Raw genomic sequence first — 20,824 nt, forward strand, 5'->3', positions numbered from 1 at the left:
GCAGGACAAAAACTTCTAAACAGATTTCCAGCTCGGACGTCCTCGCAGCGTCCGAGAAGCAGAACTAGATAGGAGGTTCCGTGCTGTGGTTCTGTTGGCGGGGCCGCCAGCGCAGGGTCCGGGGCCGAGCAGGTGATAGAGGCGAGTGTGAAGGGTAAAGCGGAGGGGACGCGGACAGGGCGCCCCCGCAGCAACCGCTCCCCGTCCTTCAAAGCCGTGGGGAGTATTTGGGGTTCTTGGGGGACTCGGTGAAGGATTTCAGCTCGTAAGGAATCCCGGTATCCACCTCGATGGATTTACGAGAGAAAAGCAGGCGGATGTCATCGTGGAGGTAAATCTTCCCGGACTTGGACCGGTGAAACCTGAAAAGCAAGAAAAGAGAGAACATAAAAGTGAGAAAAATAACGAAAAAGTGGGGGAATTGCTGCTGAGCAATAAAACAGTAAGTTTGGGTATGACATCACGCATTACATCACCAGTAAGAAAGGAAAGCTATGTGTGGGGGCCGGGCACGCGCTCCCTCACCAGTCGGGTATACAACAGAACCCGGTTTAGGGAATGTCCGTTGTGGAACAGCAAATGGACTGCGTACCTGTTGTACAGCGCTACGGCATATGATGGCGCTAAAACGAATAATACGCCTTTAAAGGCGTGAGAACCATGATAGGCGGCTGGTCCGGACGGCGACCCGTACCTCAGGTGCATGAGGTAGCACAGAATCTTTTTGGCTCGGTCCTTGGCGGCCCCGCTCTCCGGAGACTCCTGCGCAGCCCCCTCTCCGCACTCGTGCACGGGCACCAGGAAGATGCGATGGCGCAGGAAGGTGACGTGGTTGGGTGGCATGTCTTTGAAGTCGTACGTGACAAGAAACATCTTCACCACGGTCTTGTTGGGGTTAAATAAGGTCTGAGGAGGAGACACAGCGACGGGAACCTGTATTAGTTAAATTACTAAGGGGGCAGCGATAGCCCTTATCCCAAAAGAACGGTTCTAAACTTGGAGCAATCGCTATGGAAACCAGTGCAATGACGCTCACCCGATGCTCCCACATTTTCGTTCATTTATCTCGTAAAATCATAAAAAGCAGGCACACCAGGACTTCACACAAAAGTCAAATATTTAATTATACATTATTAATTATTATTATTATTATTATTTAACTCGGCGTTTCAGAACGTAAGCCTTACATTTGTAATTAAATGTTTGACTTTTGTTCACCAGTCTATTCCGGCAGACAGAGAGTTAATGGTTCATCTTCCAGCACAGAGGCCTCTATTATTTCCTAAACAGTTCAAATAACACGAATCTGATGCAATATTTACATAAAATAAACATATTTATCCCAAATTAATAATAAAATACATTAATAATATATAATGTAACGGGGGGGGTGAAGTCCGGGGATCGGCGCGGTGCCCCCAACCTACCACTTGAATGGTTCCAGTACTGGGGACGCTGTAACCCTTCTTGCCCACGGCTTCCAGATCAACGACTCCCTACCGGAAGTGGAAAATCAGGAACGTTTAGTGAAGTCCGGGCGATTTACCGAAGTTACGATGTTACAAAGTATCAGAACACTTGTTATTAGTTATTGTTTTATATAGCGCCGTCATATTCTGTAGCGCCGTACAAAGCAGGACAGGACAAGCAACAGGTGAGGAGGGCCGTGCTTAAACAGGCCGCTTAAAAACAGATTAAAACAAATGAAATGTCGATAAAATCAGAGATTACGTCTCTACGTCAGATAATATTACGAGCTGCAGGGACCTGAAATCGTTCCACCGGTTTTTATAACTGAAATGTTTGGGATTCTGGCAGTTGATGGCGTTTTTCTGTAAATGTATAATGTAAAAGTTTTACTTTACTAGTAGATAAGTGGCGCAGCTTCCCAGCAGAAGTGGTAGAGGGTAATACAGTGAGGGGATTAAACATGCGCGGGATAGACATACGGCTCCTGAATCTACGACGAGACCAACGACTGATTAAGGTTTGAGTCTTTACAGCAGGACCAGGCAGACATATTTGTAGAGAAGGAGAATAAGGCCCTGATCTCGTGAGCTTACAATCTATTACCTACTACCGAGTGTGTTAAATCCCACCAGCTATTAATAAAGTTCTTACCAGGAAAGGCGAGGGCATGCTGTGCTCGGAGATATGGAAGTAGGTGACCTCGACGGGGAGGGTGACATGCTGGGGGCAGTAGGAGCCGCTGGCGCCGATCTCTGCCGTGAATCCTTCGATCTGACCGGACGGAGGAAATCGGCCCCTCAGCACGGACTCCTGAGAAAGACAAGAGACCCCTGCTGTATCCTCACACATTGACAGCCAGCCGAGAGGGGAGCGGCGTCACCCCCGCCATCACACGAGCCGAGAGGGGGAGCAGCGTGACCCCCGCCATCACACGAGCCGAGAGGGGGAGCGGCGTCACCCCCGCCATCACACGAGCCGAGAGGGGAGCGGCGTCACCCCCGCCATCACACGAGCCGAGAGGGGAGCGGCGTCACCCCCGCCATCACACGAGCCGAGAGGGGAGCAGCGTCACCCCCGCCATCACAGGAGCCGAGAGGGGAGCGGCGTCACCCCCGCCATCACACAAGCCGAGAGGGGAGCGGCGTCACCCCCGCCATCACACGAGCCGAGAGGGGGAGCGGCGTGACCCCGCCATCACACGAGCCGAGAGGGGAGCGGCGTCACCCCCGCCATCACACAAGCCGAGAGGGGAGCGGCGTCACCCCCGCCATCACACGAGCCGAGAGGGGGAGCGGCGTGACCCCGCCATCACACGAGCCGAGAGGGGAGCGGCGTCACCCCCGCCATCACATGAGCCGAGAGGGGAGCAGCGTCGCCCCCGCCATCACACGAACCGAGAGGGGGAGCGGCGTCACCCCCGCCATCACACGAGCCGAGAGGGGAGCAGCGTCACCCCCGCCATCACACGAGCCGAGGGGGGAGCGGCGTCTAACGGGAAGGGCTCATTAAACTAAATCGGGCGACGGGAGGTTAAGCCGGCAGCCGTCACCGGCAAAACCTGACCAATAACATGCAGGATTTTGGAAAAAAGTGTAATTCGACTGAATTAATTGCGGTTACAGGTAAAACGGCTTCCTGCTGTCCCGGTCAGCGACCGGAATCACATAGAGAGGATCCGCCACCGCATTCCGGTGCCTCTACCGCCAACCAGGGCAGCAAGACGACGCGGCGAGGGTCGGCAAGGATCCATCGATTACAGATCTCAACGCCTAAGGCGAGAATCGCTTCATAAATAATCTTCTTAAAGGATAAAGCGAGGATGGCGATAGCGGGGAGGATGGCGATAGCGGGGAGGATGGCGATAGCGGGGAGGATGGCGATAGCGGGGAGGATGGCGATAGCGGGGAGGATGGCGATAGCGGGGAGGATGGCGATAGCGGGGAGGATGGCGATAGCGGGGAGGATGGCGATAGCGGGGAGGATGGCGATAGCGGGGAGGATGGCGAATGAGCTCCGGGGCGGTTTGTACCTCGAAGTTGCCCAGCAGGGAGCGGCTGATACAAGAAGACGTCCAGTTCCCGGCGCAGCTTCTGCCCGAAGGTCCTTTCCTGGGGCTGCGGAGAGATCTCCTGTATAAAGAGACGCGCGGTTACCGTCATCAGGGGTGGGGGGGTTGAAGGAGCACTTAAACTGACCTATGCAACCCCCCCCAAAAAAAACTATTTGTAGATTTTGGGGTGCAGCTGAAATGATCAACCCCGACGATTGAACTTTTTTTTTTTCCGTTTGATGTTTTTCTTTTTTGGCCATTTTTACCACGTGGGTTTAATTAAGTTTCCCTTTTTTTATTGTTTGATGTAACCACACAAATTATACATCCTTAAGGGGGAAAAAAAAATAGGTACCATAGCAACAGCAAAAAATTATATATTTCCGTGCTAGTAGGAAAAAAAAAAATATATTATATATATATAAAAATAATAAAATGACAGATCAGGGCTTACGTCTTTAACCGCAGTCCTCTCTTCAGCCTCCGGGGGGCGCAGTCTGATGGGCTCTGATACAAAAGGCAACATGACGTGTTAGTTTAATGAAATCAGTGGGGAGGAAAAAAAAAATAAAAAAAAATAAAAAAAAAAATAAAAGACCTTTAGAAAACATTTGGCTGGAACAAAGAGCGAGAGGGTGGGAGAGAGAGGGCAGGAAAAATACTGCCCGGGACAGACAGACAGACAGCGCCGTAGCTTTACTGTGATAGCGTCTGATATATTAACGTCTATCTAGAACGTGGGCTCCACGACGTCACCTGAACCTTGTGAGCGGATGGAACAGCCCGCACTCGATTGGCATGTAAAGTACCTATAAGTGAATCTCAGCCAATCACAAAGCAGGTAGACCGGGGAGCTACAAGGCACGAGGAGCCAGATGACTTATGACATCACACTAAAGGCACAATACCCCCCCTCCAATATTCTCGCTGTACAGCGCTGCGGAGTACGATGGCGCTACAGAAGTCATTTAATAACAATTAGCTATTTCAGAAGCGGATTTGGAGCGGGAGCCGCGCACATTCCTCACATTGTTCTGGTTGCCGAGTCGGTTAGTTGGCCGTCCGCCCGTCTTGCTGCAAATCTATCACAACAACCTTTATCTCATATTTCTGGAAGGAGTCTCAAAAACGGCTGCCGAAAAGATGGACAAAATGAGCCGGCAGATCGGCCCCATCCGGCCCCCCCATCTAATCCACCCATTTCTGCCACTGTCAAGACTCAAACCTTAATCAGTCGTTGGTCTCGTCTTAGATTCAGGAGCCGTATGTCTATCCCATGCATGTTTAATACCCTCGCTGTATTACCCACTACCACCTCTGCTGGGAGGCTGATCCACTTATGTACCATCCTTTTAATAAATTAAACGTCTTTACATTACATCTTTAACGCGTGTTACAGTTCCGCGCGGTGGGGGTGGGGGTGTTACAGTTTTGGTATAATGGGAGAAGAAGGCGTATTTTAAGTTTTACACCGTAACTTTTACCTAAAACGATCCAGTTATCCACACAGTTTAAAAGCCACCTACCAGCAGAGGAGGGTCCATTACCCAAAGTTTCTTAAGTTTCAGCGAATCCGCTTCTTCTGACTTTTTACCCCAACACACCGGGCAACTAACCCACAGCCGCATCACACGCCGCCCAAGGCCACCCACTCTGCCTATAATGCTGGGATGTATAGCTGCGCGGGTCCCCTTGCACCTGACCCTTTGTAGGCTGTTCTGCATTGTGCACACCTGTGACACGGGGGGGGGAATTTTCCAGGTGTGGGGGCACAATGAGACCTGCCCTATAATACCCAGGCAGTCGGCGCGTGGAGGGGGCAGGAGAGCAGGAACCGCGGGGCCCTCCTGCTTACACTCCGTAAAAAGACACTTTGGATCTTCATACTCAGCGCTTGTGTCCTGAAACATATACATTATACAGGGGCCGGCTCACTGATTTATACATTATACAGGGGCCAGCTCACTGATTTATACATTATACAGGGGCCAGCTCACTGATTTTATCTATACATTATACAGGGGGCCGGCTCGCAATTTAACTATACATTATACAGGGGCCCAGCTCGCTGATTTTATCTATACATTATACAGGGACCGGCTCACTGATTTTATCTATACATTATACAGGGGCCGGCTCGCTGATTTATCTATACATTATACAGGGGGCCGGCTCGCGATTTAACTATACATTATACAGGGGCCGGTCACTGATTTATCTATACATTATACAGGGGGCCAGCTCACTGATTTTATCTATACATTATACAGGGACCGGCTTGCTGATTTATCTATACATTATACAGGGGGCCGGTCACTGATTTATCTATACATTATACAGGGGGCCGGCTCGCTGATTTATCTATACATTATACAGGGGGCCGGTCACTGATTTATCTATACATTATACAGGGGGCCGGTCACTGATTTAACTATACATTATACAGGGGCCCAGCTCGCTGATTTTATCTATACATTATACAGGGGCCGGCTCACTGATTTTATCTATACATTATACAGGGCCGGTCACTGATTTATCTATACATTATACAGGGGGCCAGCTCACTGATTTTATCTATACATTATACAGGGACCGGCTTGCTGATTTATCTATACATTATACAGGGGGCCGGTCACTGATTTATCTATACATTATACAGGGGGCCGGCTCGCTGATTTATCTATACATTATACAGGGGGCCGGTCACTGATTTATCTATACTTTATACAGGGGGCCGGTCACTGATTTAACTATACATTATACAGGGGCCAGCTCACTGATTTATCTATACATTATACAGGGGGCCGGTCACTGATTTATCTATACATTATACAGGGGGCTGGCTCGCGATTTAACTATACATTACACCGCATTTTAATGAATGGAAAACTGGAGAGGATGTGAGCCAGCTGTGGCTACTGTTGCACCTCTTGGGAAGTGGAGGGGGCCGGCTCACTGATTTAACTATACGTTATACAGGGGCCAGGCTCACCGATTTATCTATTCATCATACAGGGCCTGCTCAGGGTCACTTCTTCATAACACACTTCATATCTCTGAGATAACGTTATCGCGTCAGGTAAACCAGGGGCTTTGTAGACAGAGCGCAGGCCGCGACAACATTGATTCGGAACAGTGACTGACGGCTCCACTTCCCAAGAGGTGCCGCAGCAGCCACAGCCGGCTCACGTCCTCTTCAGTTTTCCATTCATTAAAAACGCAGTTAACTTTGACCTCTATTAGAGGAGATCATCATTTACCTCGTTAGATTGCCACTCAGTCCTAGTGTCCCAGCAGGGGTAGAGCTCAGCGGGAGCGTAACACCGATTACATTCCCCGGGGAACGCATACTGAGCATGTGCAGAATTGCGAGCATGCACAGTAGCGCTGCCAGTTTGAGTGGCACTCTACCTCCCAAGCTCTGCCCCCCATGCCCCCCTAAAATAAATACATAAAAAAAAATGGCTGCTCCAGGAACCTTTTCACCCGCATCCAAGAGAAGGTGCTAGGGTTGCCACCTGGCCGGTATTTCACCGGCACAGCCGGTATTTAGAGCACCCTCTGATTGGCAGGAGGGGGAGTGCCCAGAGCCTTTAGCGCAGCGCTATGCTTACATGGCAGTCGCGTTTGTGGCTGAGCCCGCGGACCGGCCGGCCTGTGCAAGCTCACTGCTTGTGGACTCGGAGGAAAAAGCCTTATGTCCGTACTCCTGTCTGCACTGATAAAAGTGAACTGAGGTAGGTGCACATTATGTTTCTGTGACAGGAAATATTGGGGGGGTAGGTGCACATTATGTTTCTGCGACAGGAAATATTGGGGGGTAGGTGCACATTATGTTTCTGTGACAGGAAATATTGGGGGGTAGGTGCACATTATGTTTCTGTGACAGGAAATATTGGGGGTAGGTGCACATTATGTTTCTGCGACAGGAAATATTGGGGGGTAGGTGCACATTATGTTTCTGTGACAGGAAATATTGGGGGGTAGGTGCAAATTATGTTTCTGCGACAGGAAATATTGGGGGGTAGGTGCACATTATGTTTCTGCGACAGGAAATATTGGGGGTAGGTGCACATTATGTTTCTGTGACAGGAAATATTGGGGGTAGGTGCACATTATGTTTCTGCGACAGGAAATATTGGGGGGTAGGTGCACATTATGTTTCTGCGACAGGAAATATTGGGGGGTAGGTGCACATTATGTTTCTGTGACAGGAAATATTGGGGGGTAGGTGCACATTATGTTTCTGTGACAGGAAATATTGGGGGGTAGGTGCACATTATGTTTCTGTGACAGGAAATATTGGGGGGGAGGTGCACATTATGTTTCTGTGACAGGAAATATTGGGGGGTAGGTGCACATTATGTTTCTGTGACAGGAAATATTGGGGGGTAGGTGCACATTATGTTTCTGTGACAGGAAATATGGGGGGTAGGTGCACATTACGTTTCTGTGACAGGAAATATTGGTGGGGTGCACATTATGTTTCTGTGACAGGAAGTATTGGGGGGGAGGGAAGGTAGGTGCACATTATGTTTCTGTGACAGGAAATATTGGTGGGGTGCATATTATGTTTCTGTGACAGGAAATATTGGGGGGGTGCACATTATGTTTCTGTGACAGGAAATGTTGGGGGGGTGCATATGTTTCTGTGATGGGAAATATTGGGGGGGGTGCACATTATATTTCTGTGACAGGAAGTATTGGGGGGGTAGGTGCACATTATGTTTCTGTGACAGGAAATATTGGGGGGGTAGGTGCACATTATGTTTCTGTGACAGGAAATATTGGGGGGGGTAGGTGCACATTATATTTCTGTGACAGGAAATATTTGTATTGGGGGGGTAGGTGCACATTATGTTTCTGTGATGTCACGCATATATAATTATTCAAATTAGCATGGCCGGTATTTTTTTGGCAAGAAATGTGGCAAGTGCAACCCTAGACGGCGCGCATTTCTGTAAATGAATCAGATGCCGTCTCTCTTTGGAATCTACAATTCCTCTCCAAAACACACTGGAATCTTAGCCTGGCGCGGCCGAGGGTATAAGTCAGAGAGGTCTCGCCCGGTTTGCAGACTGTCTAATTCTCATAACCGCAAACAGATGTCTGTCTATAAAAGCAGACGTCTCTGGCCAACACGTGGACGGGGACGCAAGCCAGCTTCAGATGACTTCCCAAAATCAAAAGGGAGGCGATCCGACTTTGTGGCTGCGAGTGAACTGATGAATAGGCAGGGGGCGCTATACATGCTTGCGTGACCGGACCGGGCCGCCCATCGTGCTGCACTCGCCCCCGAGACTCTTAAGACATTAAATACCTTCTAATGGAAACGTGACTTATCAGAAGGTAAAGATATTCTGAATTAAGTCACCTGTATTCAAGCAGGGATTCCAAGCTGTGATATAGCACGGAGAAAAGAGCCAAAAGGGACGCTCAGATAATGTTAAATTAGAGGAGAATATGAAAGCTCCGGACTGTGTGACTGAAAATCTGCCCCATTAGAAAAACACAGGATCAGGGACAGCCAATCAGAACACTCCCAGCTCAACCAGTCCCATTTTAACAGGAGATCTCTGATCTCCCAACCGGCCCATTAGGTCGCCGATCACACAGTATGGCAATCAAGCTCTAGTAAAGCCCCCGTCGGCACTGTACTTCTGTACACTTCCTGCTTTCAGTAGCGGCTCCTGGGGGGGGGGATTAAAGGAGCGATAAGAGCCATTGCTTTAAGCCATTTAAGGGTGTTTTAGTGTATTTTTAACAGGACTCAATGAAACATGGGAGGAGGGTGTAATGGGGCAGCGGTGAGTGTGCAAAACCACCAGGCGGTAAAAGGGCAGAGGGGACCGTAATAAGAAATAACAGAGCAGGGGTAACTTGTTTAAATCCTGAGGTAACAGGACAGGCGCATGTGCCAACGGCAGAAGGTAACGAGGCATATCACGTACTAATACCAGGGGCAACTGCGATTATTCTCATTACCCTGTGAGCAGAACGCGCACGTCTTGGGTACCGTAGGAAAGGCCTTACCTTCTGGGGGTTCCTGGCGGCTGGTAACAGATGGTTCCAGAAGGGGGCAGCCTTGGAGTCGGTGCTCCTGCAGGCTCCGTGTAGGGCTTGGCAGCTCTGCCCCGGCCTCCAGCGTTTGCTCTGACCCTCCTCTTCGGAGCAGGAGTCGGCTGCCTCGCCGGACGGCAGCAGCTTCCGCTTCACCCCCGTGTTGCTGCACCCTGGGGGGCAAAGCCGGCCGAGCCCAGGAGGGGTTTTATCCGAACAGCCCAAGTCCTCCCCATCTGGCAGCTTCTGAGCCGACACACGCGGGGTAACCGGTTCTTTCACGATCTCATCTACAGCAGTCCCGGCCTCCATGCCACCGCCATTAGAATAGCCACCATCTTGCAGGTCATGGACGCCCTTTTCCAAGAAAGCCTCTGAATGTGCAATTTTGTGCAAGACGTTATCAATTATGTGCCGGCGGCTGGCAGTTGCCCCCTCAGCCTGGTGATTTGCCCCATTGTCTTCACAGGGTGCGGACAATCCTTTGGGGGAAACCAGCAGTTTATCTCTTGGGGGGCTATTGTGCAAAGACGTGTACGGAGGAGGCGAGAGGGCGTCCGTCCTTCTGCAGCCAAGGTTTGGGTGCGCATGGACTAATAGGCGCTTGCGCAGAGGGTCCCGGGGTGGGAAGCCCTCCACTCTGTGCTCAATAACATGCAGCCCGCTGTGGGAGAAATGCTGAGCCGAGCCGCACAAAGGCATCTCGTCAGAAAGCAGCCCGTCCTCGAAGGTATCCTGGTCCTCCTCTTCCTCTCCAAAACTCGAGCAGCTTGGACGGTCTCCATCCAAATGACACTGTCCATACGGGCCGTCATTACGGGACTGTCCCCAGAGAGCTCTCTTTGGGCTCCTGGCGGGTTCCGGGGGAAGCTGGTGCGGCGGACTTCTCTTCAAGGCTTGGCGGTGGCAGGTTTTCAGCCCAGCCTGCGATGGAGATGACGGCGGAGACGTGATGGAGACGTGATAGACTTTATGGAGCTTCAACTCGTTCTCAGGATAGTGTACCTTGCGGTCCGGCCCACCGCCCACCAAGCCAGGCTGGCCCGGGGCGGCTGAAGCGATATCTGCCGGGAGGCAGCCGTCCGCTCCTGCCTCCTCCGTGGACGCGGTCTCCATCTGGATGTGCCTCATGGATCCAGCCGGGTGGAGAAGCAGGAGATGCTGAGGATTCACGGCAGGAGGAGGAGGAGGAGGAATCGGAGCTCTGGAGGCGAGAGGGGATTCGCTTCTGAGGTTCACACAAACCTCGAGGACTCGACGGAGCTCCACATCTGGAGGCAAGAAGAGAACACAAGAAATTAGAGAAGGACCTCGTTCCCCTCCTCCTAGGCAGCTGCTGAGGAGTCTAGAACAGGACACTATACCGTATAAATCCAGACTTATCACAACGTTACATCACCAAGTATACAAAACGTAGAAATGTATCGCGTTCTTCGATATAAACAAATCCACCTTTATATCACAATTTATTCTTTATATACCTCTAGAATATTGAGAAAATGATGTGTTCCACAGTATATATAAAAGGGTATCCCTTTTAACGTAGTAGTAGATACATGGAGCATCCTCCCAGCAGAAGTGGTAGAGGGTAATACAGTGAGGGTATTAAACGTGTAGGATAGGCATACGGCTCCTGAATCTAAGACGAGACAAACAACTAATAGTTAGGATCCACTTACCCCTGTACGTTGCCGCGCTGCCCGTGGCAGTGAAATGCCCCCTCTGTGGCAGCTTCTTTCCCCCCCTGGCACATCTAGCTGGCGAGTCCGGCCATGACGGTATCTACACCCGCAGACGATATCCGGCTTCAGGTCGATACTCCACACCATGCCGGAGAGAACTCGAGAACGCGGAACCAGAGCCGGTGCGGAGGAAAGACTCGGAACCCTGAGAACAAACAAACAAAGCCGTGAGCCAATAGGAAGAGCCGGTTTATATTATTATCAATAGAGTCAAACATTCAATAAGACAGAGAAAATGCAGCGGATACAATCTGCAGATACGTCGGGGGATCGATTCTCCTCGGCGGAAGCAGAATATCCAATAACGAAATCATTTAGATTGTAAGCTCTACAGGACAGAGTGCTCCGACTGGTGCGATACAAAGTATCAAGTGGGGTTTAATTCACTAAAGCTGGAGCGTGAGGAGCTGCAGTTTCATCTTCTGACTTCCTTATGCAGTATGAATGATTTACACCCCGCCCCAGAGACTGCCCCTGCATGGAGGGCTGAGCCGGCCCTGTATAATGTATAGTTTAACCGGTGGGGTACTTTTCAAGAGCTCCAACTGGCTGAGGTTTGCATTTTACGCGGAAAGCCGGGTTCTTACTGCTCGGGTCGGCCCGTCACACAGCGGTGATCCCCCGGAGACCGCGAGGTCGGGAACAGTAACTATGGAAAAAAAGTCCTTAAAATGTTAAGTAACAGAGGTCATGATTCCGAGATGATGGGTGAGAGTAGTAGAAACCTGGAATGGCCTGCCAGAGGAAACCAACGGACCACATTTTCATTTAATAAAAAAATGAAAAGAAGTCAACAATAAAAATGAACAAAACAAATATCCGAGCTTTTAGTGAATAAGGGGACGGGCAGACTAGCGATTTCTTGAGAATATTCAGAGAGGATTTTCTGGCGGAGGAGAGACGAGCGGAACGGGCGACGGAACAAAGGAATGGGTGAAAAATCCAAGATTTAAAGAAAGGAAGTTCCAGACAAAGAAAGTCGGACGTCAGACAGAGAGGTGTCAACGAGAGCGGGAGAGACGCGTGAGCCGAAACACAATGAATTCACACCGCGGCTGGGCAAATAAAAGCGGGGGCCGCCAGTCACACGAGGACATGCCCCGGGGGTCAGCACTTTCCGTCAGCACTCTGCAGTGAGATTACCCCTTAACCCCGGCACTGCCAGGGCAGCAGGTACGCCCCATCACAAAGCGGACGAGAACCGGTGCATGGAAACAGAGGAACGCCAGTTTTACACCGATGTCAGCCGAGGGCAACTAAATGTCAGGGGCAGCCGTCAGCTGGGGGGGTACGACGGACGAATGAGAGCGTGAGTTATACACAGCAAAGAGACCTCATCCCTTAAAGGGGAAGACGGCACGCCGAAGGGGAAAATAAAAATAGATTTTTTTTTTTTTTTATAGAAGTATGACATGAAACTGGAAATGAAAGGGTTAGTGACGGCCCACTCCCAGAGCAGTAACCGGGGCTTCCAGTTGGAGTTTATAAGTTTCGAGGTGCTCAGCAGTCTTTTCTTTATAAAGAATGGGCGGAGTAAGGAGTGGGGATCGTTAAGTAGAAAGACAGCATTAAAGGGGTTAATTGAAAGTTATACTCCATAGGAAATGTGGATCTGTAGTGCAGACGGGACCAGTAAGGGACGCCCGCCACCCAATAGGATACGATGTACCGGCAGACACTGGATTACCCAGCGGCAACCCCCAGGGGAGGGGAATAAGCGGCCCAAGGGCCAGACGGAGCCGGTTGTGACCTTCCCCCGGGGGCCGCCGAGTCACAGCGAGCAGACAGGGAATTCCTAGCGGGTGAGATAACCGCGGTCACGGTGCAGGAATAGCTTGGGGATTAAATAGAAACGGAGGGCCCCCGGGGGCCGCGCTGCACCCATCACTACGGAGCGTCAAGACTATAGATTTATATAGCGCCATCATATTCCGCAGCGTGTACAACGGGCCACACTCATCCTCGGGACCGGGCTTGTTGGGGCTGCACCCCTAGGCGACGCGGGGCCCAGGGTCACCGGAACCTCTACAGGACCCCCTGCAGCTAACCCCCCCAAAGATTTACAAGAGTGAGTGTGAGTGCGTTCGTGAGTGTGAGTGTAAAAAAAGGATACAAAATAAAAAATATATATTTGAAATTTCAGATTAAAATTTCAGAATCAAAATCAAATTAAGCGCATGTGTGAGTGAGTGTGTGTGTATATATATAAATAATGTGTGTGTGTATGTATGTACAAGTTTAAATGAAAACATTACAATACAGGGTCCGGGGCGATTACAGAAGGTAGATGAGGGAGACGGCATAGCGGGGGTTAACAAATACGGGGGGGGGGGGCAGTAACCGACGGGAGCAAATTTCAGGAGAATTTGAGGAGTTTCAAAATTTAGGCCAAAATAGCCGAGTTGGAAAAATCTCAGATTGAGCCGTTATCCCGACTCGGCTAGTTTGGTCTGTTTTGTGATTCTCTCACCAACTCTTTGCTTAGTGAATAAACCCCAGAACGTCGGACATTCTCGAGCTTATGACTTAATACGGTTTTAGTGCAAAGATGGGAGTTTGACGAGAGACAGGCGCAAGCTCGGCCTTTACACGCGCACGGGCTGCACGTAAACGCTCCCCGCACGCGGAGACACCCCATTCGGTCTCGGTTGTGCTGCATGCCGGAACCGCTTCACATTTTAACCCTTTCACTACCTAGGTTTTTGTACCGCCAACTACCGTGCGACACGTGGGTTTTATTAAGATTCCTCTTTCCTGTATTTGATGAATTCATATAAATAAAAAAAAAATTCTGAAATGTTCTTACAAGGCCCCTCATGCTTTATGGCGATGCTAATGAAGTCCGTTCCCCCATAGACTTTCATTACTCACAGAGTCAAGCTGGGTGATTAAGACTGAGCCATTCTATTGCTCCCCACAGGCAGTATGATAAGGAGTCGGGGGTGTGGTTTAGTAGATCGGGGGTCAGATAACAGAGCGAGAATCATACAAACGGCTGATATGCAGCTGCCTGAAAACTTTATATTATGGGGCAAAAAAGAATACAGAGCGATATTTTAGAAAAAAATGTTAATGCAATAATTTAACCAATCGGTAGAAATTCCAATTGAAAGTCAGAGGAAGAGACGATCGCTGACTGATGCTGCGGTCAGCACCTCCCCTCCGCCAGGTCACTGGGGGCTTCTCCAGGATTAGCCCGGGTAGGGCGCCTCTAAAGCAAAGAAAAGAGGCGGCATTGCGTTCCCGGCCCCCCTAATCCACACAGAGGGTTTCCGTGACATACAGAGCGCGGGGGCAGCCCACCGTAACACAAGCCATTAAAGGGACGCTCCAGCCATCATATGTACTTTAATGCAGATAAAGCTGCTCAGTCCCTTTAAATCTCCCAGCAGCCTCCCAGCAGAGGTGGTAGAGGGTAATACAGTGAGTAGTAAACATGCATGGAATAGACATACAGCTCCTGAACCTAAAAAAAGACCAACGACTGATTAAGGTTTGAGTCTTTACAGCAGGAGAGACGGGCGACTAGACGGGGGCCAAATGGGGCCGATCACCCGGCAGGGTATGTGTCCCTTTAAACGATGATATTTTTATCCCCCAACACCAGGATGCAGACCGGGGCACAACCTCCAGTCCTCGGGGGCCGCTGACAGGCCAGGTATTTCCTGCAACAAGGTAACAACCAGGACTGATGCTGAAGTCTAGTTGTCTTGGCAGGTATGCATTCTATTTGGAGCACCGGAAGCCGTATTGGTGAAACCACTTCCTACCGGCCGCCCAGGGAAACCCTCTGAGCAGCACCCGCCGACTTCCCCGAGGCTCTTCTTTCACTAACCGCTATAGCTTCACGGCCCGTAGCCGTAACAAACGCGGGATCTTTATTATTAGAACCATCTTATATCCAATCGCGGCGTTACAAACCCCTTCAGACACGGTTACTATAAGAGGGGTAAAAGGAGGAAGCTGAACCGGCAGCTCAAGGGTGTCCAAGCACAGTATCAACTACCCCACAAAACCACCGCCTCCTATTTATCTCTCAACCACCAGCAGCAGGATTGGCATAGAACAGCATGATTATTCCTCCCCATTAAGTTATCCCTCCTGACACATTAACGAAGAAATACCCCCTCTCCCCGTTCACGGAAATGACTCCCAACTTCATTGTAACTGCACAAGCACCTTAATAACAGGAGAACACTCGCCCACACCCAGTCCCTACACTGAAACTTTATACACCCCCAAGAGCCGAGGGTAGAACCCGTCCGTGTCTGCCCCACGCAGGGTGTGACCTCTGCGTCAATCCTTTCAGTCACCAAAATAAAAAAAGCCTCAGAGGTCTCTTGTTCAGCTGTAATCTGAGCTAAAAGCCTAGTACCCAGTCAGAGGCTTATAAACTCCACCTTCACCCCGGCCCAGAACGATCAGGAATCCATTTACGGGCCAATTAACTGAATTTTATTAAATCATCTGTAAGAAGTATGACATCATAATGAACCCAATGCTGCGACTACACGTGATTTTTTAAAAAAAAATTCTTACAATAAAGTTTTTTATATTGAAAAAAGAAAAAAAGAAAAAAAAATACCGTAAATGAAAACTGATTAATTTCAGGCATTCGGACCGGAATTCCCCAGCTGAGTTCTAGAACCGCATGGTTAGTGTTTTCTGTAAGGGATCTAGAACAGGGGAAAGGGCAGCTGGACCCGGAGGCAAGAACTTATAATTGAGGAGGGGGGAGAAACACCAACGGCCCCTGGGGGCCACTCCCCTCCCCAGCGGTCTGCACCAATGGCACCAGGGGGCCACCCCCCTCCCCAGCGGTCTGCACCAATGGCACCAGGGGGCCACCCCCCTCCCCAGCGGTCTGCGCCAATGGCACCTGGGGGCCACTCCCCTCCCCAGCGGTCTGCACCAATGGCACCAGGGGGCCACCCCCCTCCCCAGTGGTCTGCGCCAATGGCACCTGGGGGCCACCCCCTCCCCAGTGGCCTGCGCCAATGGCACCTGGGGGCCATCCTCCCCAGCGGTCTATTATCTGAGGCCTCGCTGCTCGGGGTGCGTTCGCTCAGGATGGCAGATGAGAGCCGAGTGCAGGAGCGTCTGCAGTGACTCACACGTCACTCATATAGCTGCCAGCTGTCCCGAGTTTCCACGGACAGTCTCAGAGTAGGGTTTAGATTCTGGTCGCTGCTGGCTGCTCAGAATTATTACGGAGATGCAGATCGGCGGCGTGACCCCAGAGACCCCAGGCGGTACCGGCCCCCCGCTACACTCTTCATACACAAACATCCAAATAATCTGCTGCCACCGAACTACAGTCCCCCAAGGAAGTAAACCTCCGGGCCCTCGGGGGCCACAAGCAAAGCCTTAATTATTCCATACAGGAACTACAGACCAGTGCGGTGTCCGCAGCGGGAAAATCACCCAGACAGAGGGCTCGATTCACTAAGGGGAGAATTGGTTTTTTGCTCCTTAACTTCACCATACATTATGAAGGGCCGACCCTGGAAAGCTTCACTTGCAGAAAGGGTTTGGCCACCCCCCTGTATAATGTATAGATAAATCAGCAAGCCGGCCCCCTGTATAATGAATGATTAAATCAGTGAGCCGGCCCCCTGTGTAATGTATAGATAAATCAGTGACTGGCCCCCTGTATAATGTATAGATAAATCAGCGAGCCGGCCCCCTGTATAATGTATAGATAAATCAGCGAGCCGGCCCCCTGTATAATGTATAGATAAATCAGTGAGCCGGCCCCCTGTGTAATGTATAGATAAATCAGTGACTGGCCCCCTGTATAATGTATAGATAAATCAGCGAGCCGGCCCCCTGTATAATGTATAGATAAATCAGCGAGCCGGCCCCCTGTATAATGTATAGATAAATCAGTGACCGGCCCCCTGTATAATGTATAGATAAATCAGTGACCGGCCCCCTGTATAATGTAAAGATAAATCAGCGAGCCGGCCCCCTGTATAATGTAAAGATAAATCAGCGAGCCGGCCCACTGTATAATGTATAGATAAATCAGTGACCGGCCCCCTGTATAATGTATAGATAAATCAGTGACCGGCCCCCTGTATAATGTATAGATAAATCAGTGACCGGCCCCCTGTATAATGTATAGATAAATCAGTGACCGGCCCCCTGTATAATGTATAGATAAATCAGTGACCGGCCCCCTGTATAATGTATAGATAAATCAGTGACCGGCCCCCTGTATAATGTATAGATAAATCAGTGACCGGCCCCCTGTATAATGTATAGATAAATCAGTGACCGGCCCCCTGTATAATGTATAGATAAATCAGTGAGCCGGCCCCCTGTATAATGTATAGATAAATCAGTGAGCCGGCCCCCTGTATAATGTATAGATAAATCAGCGAGCCGGCCCCCTGTATAATGTATAGATAAATCAGTGACCGGCCCCCTGTATAATGTATAGATAAATCAGTGACCAGCCCCCTGTATAATGTATAGATAAATCAGTGACCGGCCCCCTGTATAATGTATAGATAAATCAGTGACCGGCCCCCTGTATAATGTATAGATAAATCAGTGACCGGCCCCCTGTATAATGTATAGATAAATCAGTGACCGGCCCCCTGTATAATGTATAGATAAATCAGTGACCGGCCCCCTGTATAATGTATAGATAAATCAGTGACCGGCCCCCTGTATAATGTATAGATAAATCAGTGACCGGCCCCCTGTATAATGTATAGATAAATCAGTGACCGGCCCCCTGTATAATGTAGTTAAATCAGCCCGACACTGTTACCCACTTTCACTGAATGGATTCGCCTGAAGCGGCCCCAGAGAAGACAGAGCCTTTCCTCGAGATTCAAACAAAAATCATGCAAAGAAGAGACCCTCGAGGTCCACCGTGTTATATTATCGAGTACTGCGTAGGCGGAGCCTAGACCACGAAGGGCAGCCCTGTGCGTGGCGGTCTTCATCCAGGAACACCAGGAGGATCCGGTGAGAGGATCCGAGACCCCCCTGCAGCTAGCGGGCTGCAGACAGGTCGATGGGGTCAGTACACGTCTCAGCCAATCAGCTATGAGCGTGCGCTCATGGGTCCTGCAGCGAAGGCCGCTCGCTTTGGCCCCATATTAAGCACAGAGGCGGAACGGCGTCTGCTGGGGAAAGGATCCGCGCCGGGCGCCTCGACGAAACAGCTTGTAACGTCTGAAGTACGCGCTGCTTCCCTCTGGAACTGCAGCCTGACCCGGCGCTGGAGCCGACTGCCGGGGAAACGGGCGACTGCCGGGGATTCCACGCTCTGGGCCGGGACGTACTTTCTATTCACTTCTATCCTCTACAGAAGCCGTAGACCTCGCAGCGAATCCGGTCCTGGAATCCAAGAGTCCGAAGCTTCAACACGACGGCACAGAGGCCACCGACAGCCGCGGGGAGGACCTACCTGGGCTGCGCTCGTAGATCTTTCCTGGGACTTCTATGAATGACAGCCGAGTCTCAACTACTTCTGCCCCACGGATGGCGCGTGGTTACGCCGACACCCCGCCGCCGCCGCTTGTTCGGCTCCATCTGGGAAAGCTAAAGGTTATTGTCGGAAAGCAGTTGGTACGTTAGACGTTACGAGCTGCTTTCTCGGGGCCACCAGCCCTCCGCGGCTTCAGACTGCGATCCGGTCGCCGACCGACGCGCCTTTCACCGAGAGCAGGAGCCGCTCAGGAGCGATTAGAACATTGTTCTGCCCGCACAGGGGATCAGCTGATTGGCTGAGACGGTCACCAACACAGTTACAGAAAACAAAGGGTTACAGACAACTTCTCCGAAGATTCCGGCAAAGAATCCAAATCTTTATTAAGGTTCCTAAAAATAATCATCGTTTATAAAGCGCCAACATATTCCGCAGCGCTGTACAATTTAAATACCGGGGGCGGGGGTTACAGACACATACAGAGAGAAGAGGAGCCGGCCCACGAGCTGCCACCCGGCACAGTGTCCCGGGCTCCTGGGGGCCCCGCGCGTGAGCTTACAATCTAACAGGAATTATAGTGGCCCGGAGCTCCCGGAGCTCCCGGACTCCCCCCCCCCGTCTACATTTCTGCCCCAGGCAGTAGTCAGGAAGATTTGCCCCATAACCACCAGCTTCGGGTGCTGCTCCACCGCGCCGGGCACACACTACGATACTTCGCAGGGTCTAGAGTTCTAAGCAGGAATCCCACAAAGCCCCCCGGGGCAGACGAGATCTGCCCCCCCCCACCAGGTTAAATACGGAGCCTCTGACTGCACAAAGCCTGTAGGCCCAAGCAGAGAATCTGACATTTTACTGCCTGCTGTAACGACTCAAACCTTAATCAGTCGTTGGTCTCGTCTTAGATTCAGGAGCCGTATGTCTATCCCATGCATGTTTAATCCCCTCACTGTATTACCCTCTACCACTTCTGCTGGGAGACTGTTCCACTTAACCACTACCCTCACCTTGATGGCGAACAAAGAAAGCAATTTTATATTTCGACTTCCTATTTTACAGCACAGCAGCAAAAGGGTTAACCCCACGTTCCCCCATCCTACCAGAAGGCCATACAAAGCATGATGCGAGTCAGCATCAGATTGCAAGCCTCTTGGTCAAGGGCCAATAATTAGATGCCATTTCATAGTGAGGATTCCTGCTTCACAGCTCTGACTCACCCGCTTCCCCTGCAAGTCACCCCCAACCCCGCAAAAGCCTCCTCCCTCAAAGCAAAGCAACACTGACTCAGACTTACCCCAAACTTTCCAGGAGGGGGCAGGTGGCAGAGTGTGAGTGGGGGCAGGGAGGCGCCTGGGGGTGGAAGCACTCCAGTGAGTGCACCGTGGGGATGTGAGTGCGCAGGTCCTGGGCTTGGCAGCTGTGGGGGGACAGGCGGGGTGGCCCAGGGGCAGCTGCTGGGGTATCTGCTCCAGTGCTGGGGTGGGGTATCTGCTCCAGTGCTGGATGGGGTATCCGTGCCCGGCTCCCCTCTGCTCACTCACTCCGATACTCCTCCTGCCAGCTGATTGTAGAGCTGTACTCGCCCCCTCCAAAACCACGCCCCCAAGCAGAGGAAGGCCTCTGATTGGACGAGGGCACTCCTTTCCGATTGGTGGGCAGGGATGCCACTGCAAAGCTGCAGCCTCCCTGACACTGTCTGTATCCTCCCAGCTCACCTTGCAGCATTAACCCCTGCACTACCAGCAGCACTCTGCCTTCCATTTCACCTTCTGCTATTAACCCCTCATTCCATCCAGCAGCATTAACCCCTGCGCTCCCTGTAGTGCACATTATTAACCCCTAAATCCCCACAGCAGAGTGCAGCGCCCCCATTTGAAGTAACTTTAACCCCTACACTACAATAACTATTTTTCATACAACCCTTTTTAACCCTTAACTCTCTGAATTGTTCGTTATGATACCAGATCAGCTTGCAGAATTAACCCATCCGCTCCCACTAACATACCGTCCTCCCTCCTTACCCTGTACATCAGTCTTTACATATTCAGCATTCAACAT

The 20,824-nt window shown here is 50.8% G+C and overlaps 1 protein-coding gene across 1 annotated transcript; it reads right to left on the reverse strand.

The window, feature by feature from the left end:
• On the reverse strand, nucleotides 1–20,098 carry ATOSB (atos homolog B). Its single transcript, XM_053448558.1, has 9 exons — nucleotides 20,061–20,098; nucleotides 11,260–11,467; nucleotides 9,554–10,851; nucleotides 3,975–4,027; nucleotides 3,500–3,599; nucleotides 2,122–2,280; nucleotides 1,428–1,496; nucleotides 695–906; nucleotides 1–362 (listed from the first exon to the last, which is right to left on the reverse strand). Exons 3-9 carry the CDS (start codon nucleotides 10,709–10,711, stop codon nucleotides 209–211), a joined length of 1,905 nt encoding a protein of 634 aa, XP_053304533.1. The 5' UTR covers nucleotides 10,712–10,851; nucleotides 11,260–11,467; nucleotides 20,061–20,098; the 3' UTR covers nucleotides 1–208.
• Nucleotides 20,099–20,824: the final 726 nt, after the last annotated feature.

This window comes from Spea bombifrons, chromosome 1 (assembly GCF_027358695.1).
Source record: "Spea bombifrons isolate aSpeBom1 chromosome 1, aSpeBom1.2.pri, whole genome shotgun sequence".
NCBI classification, from domain to species: Eukaryota; Metazoa; Chordata; class Amphibia; order Anura; family Pelobatidae; genus Spea; species Spea bombifrons.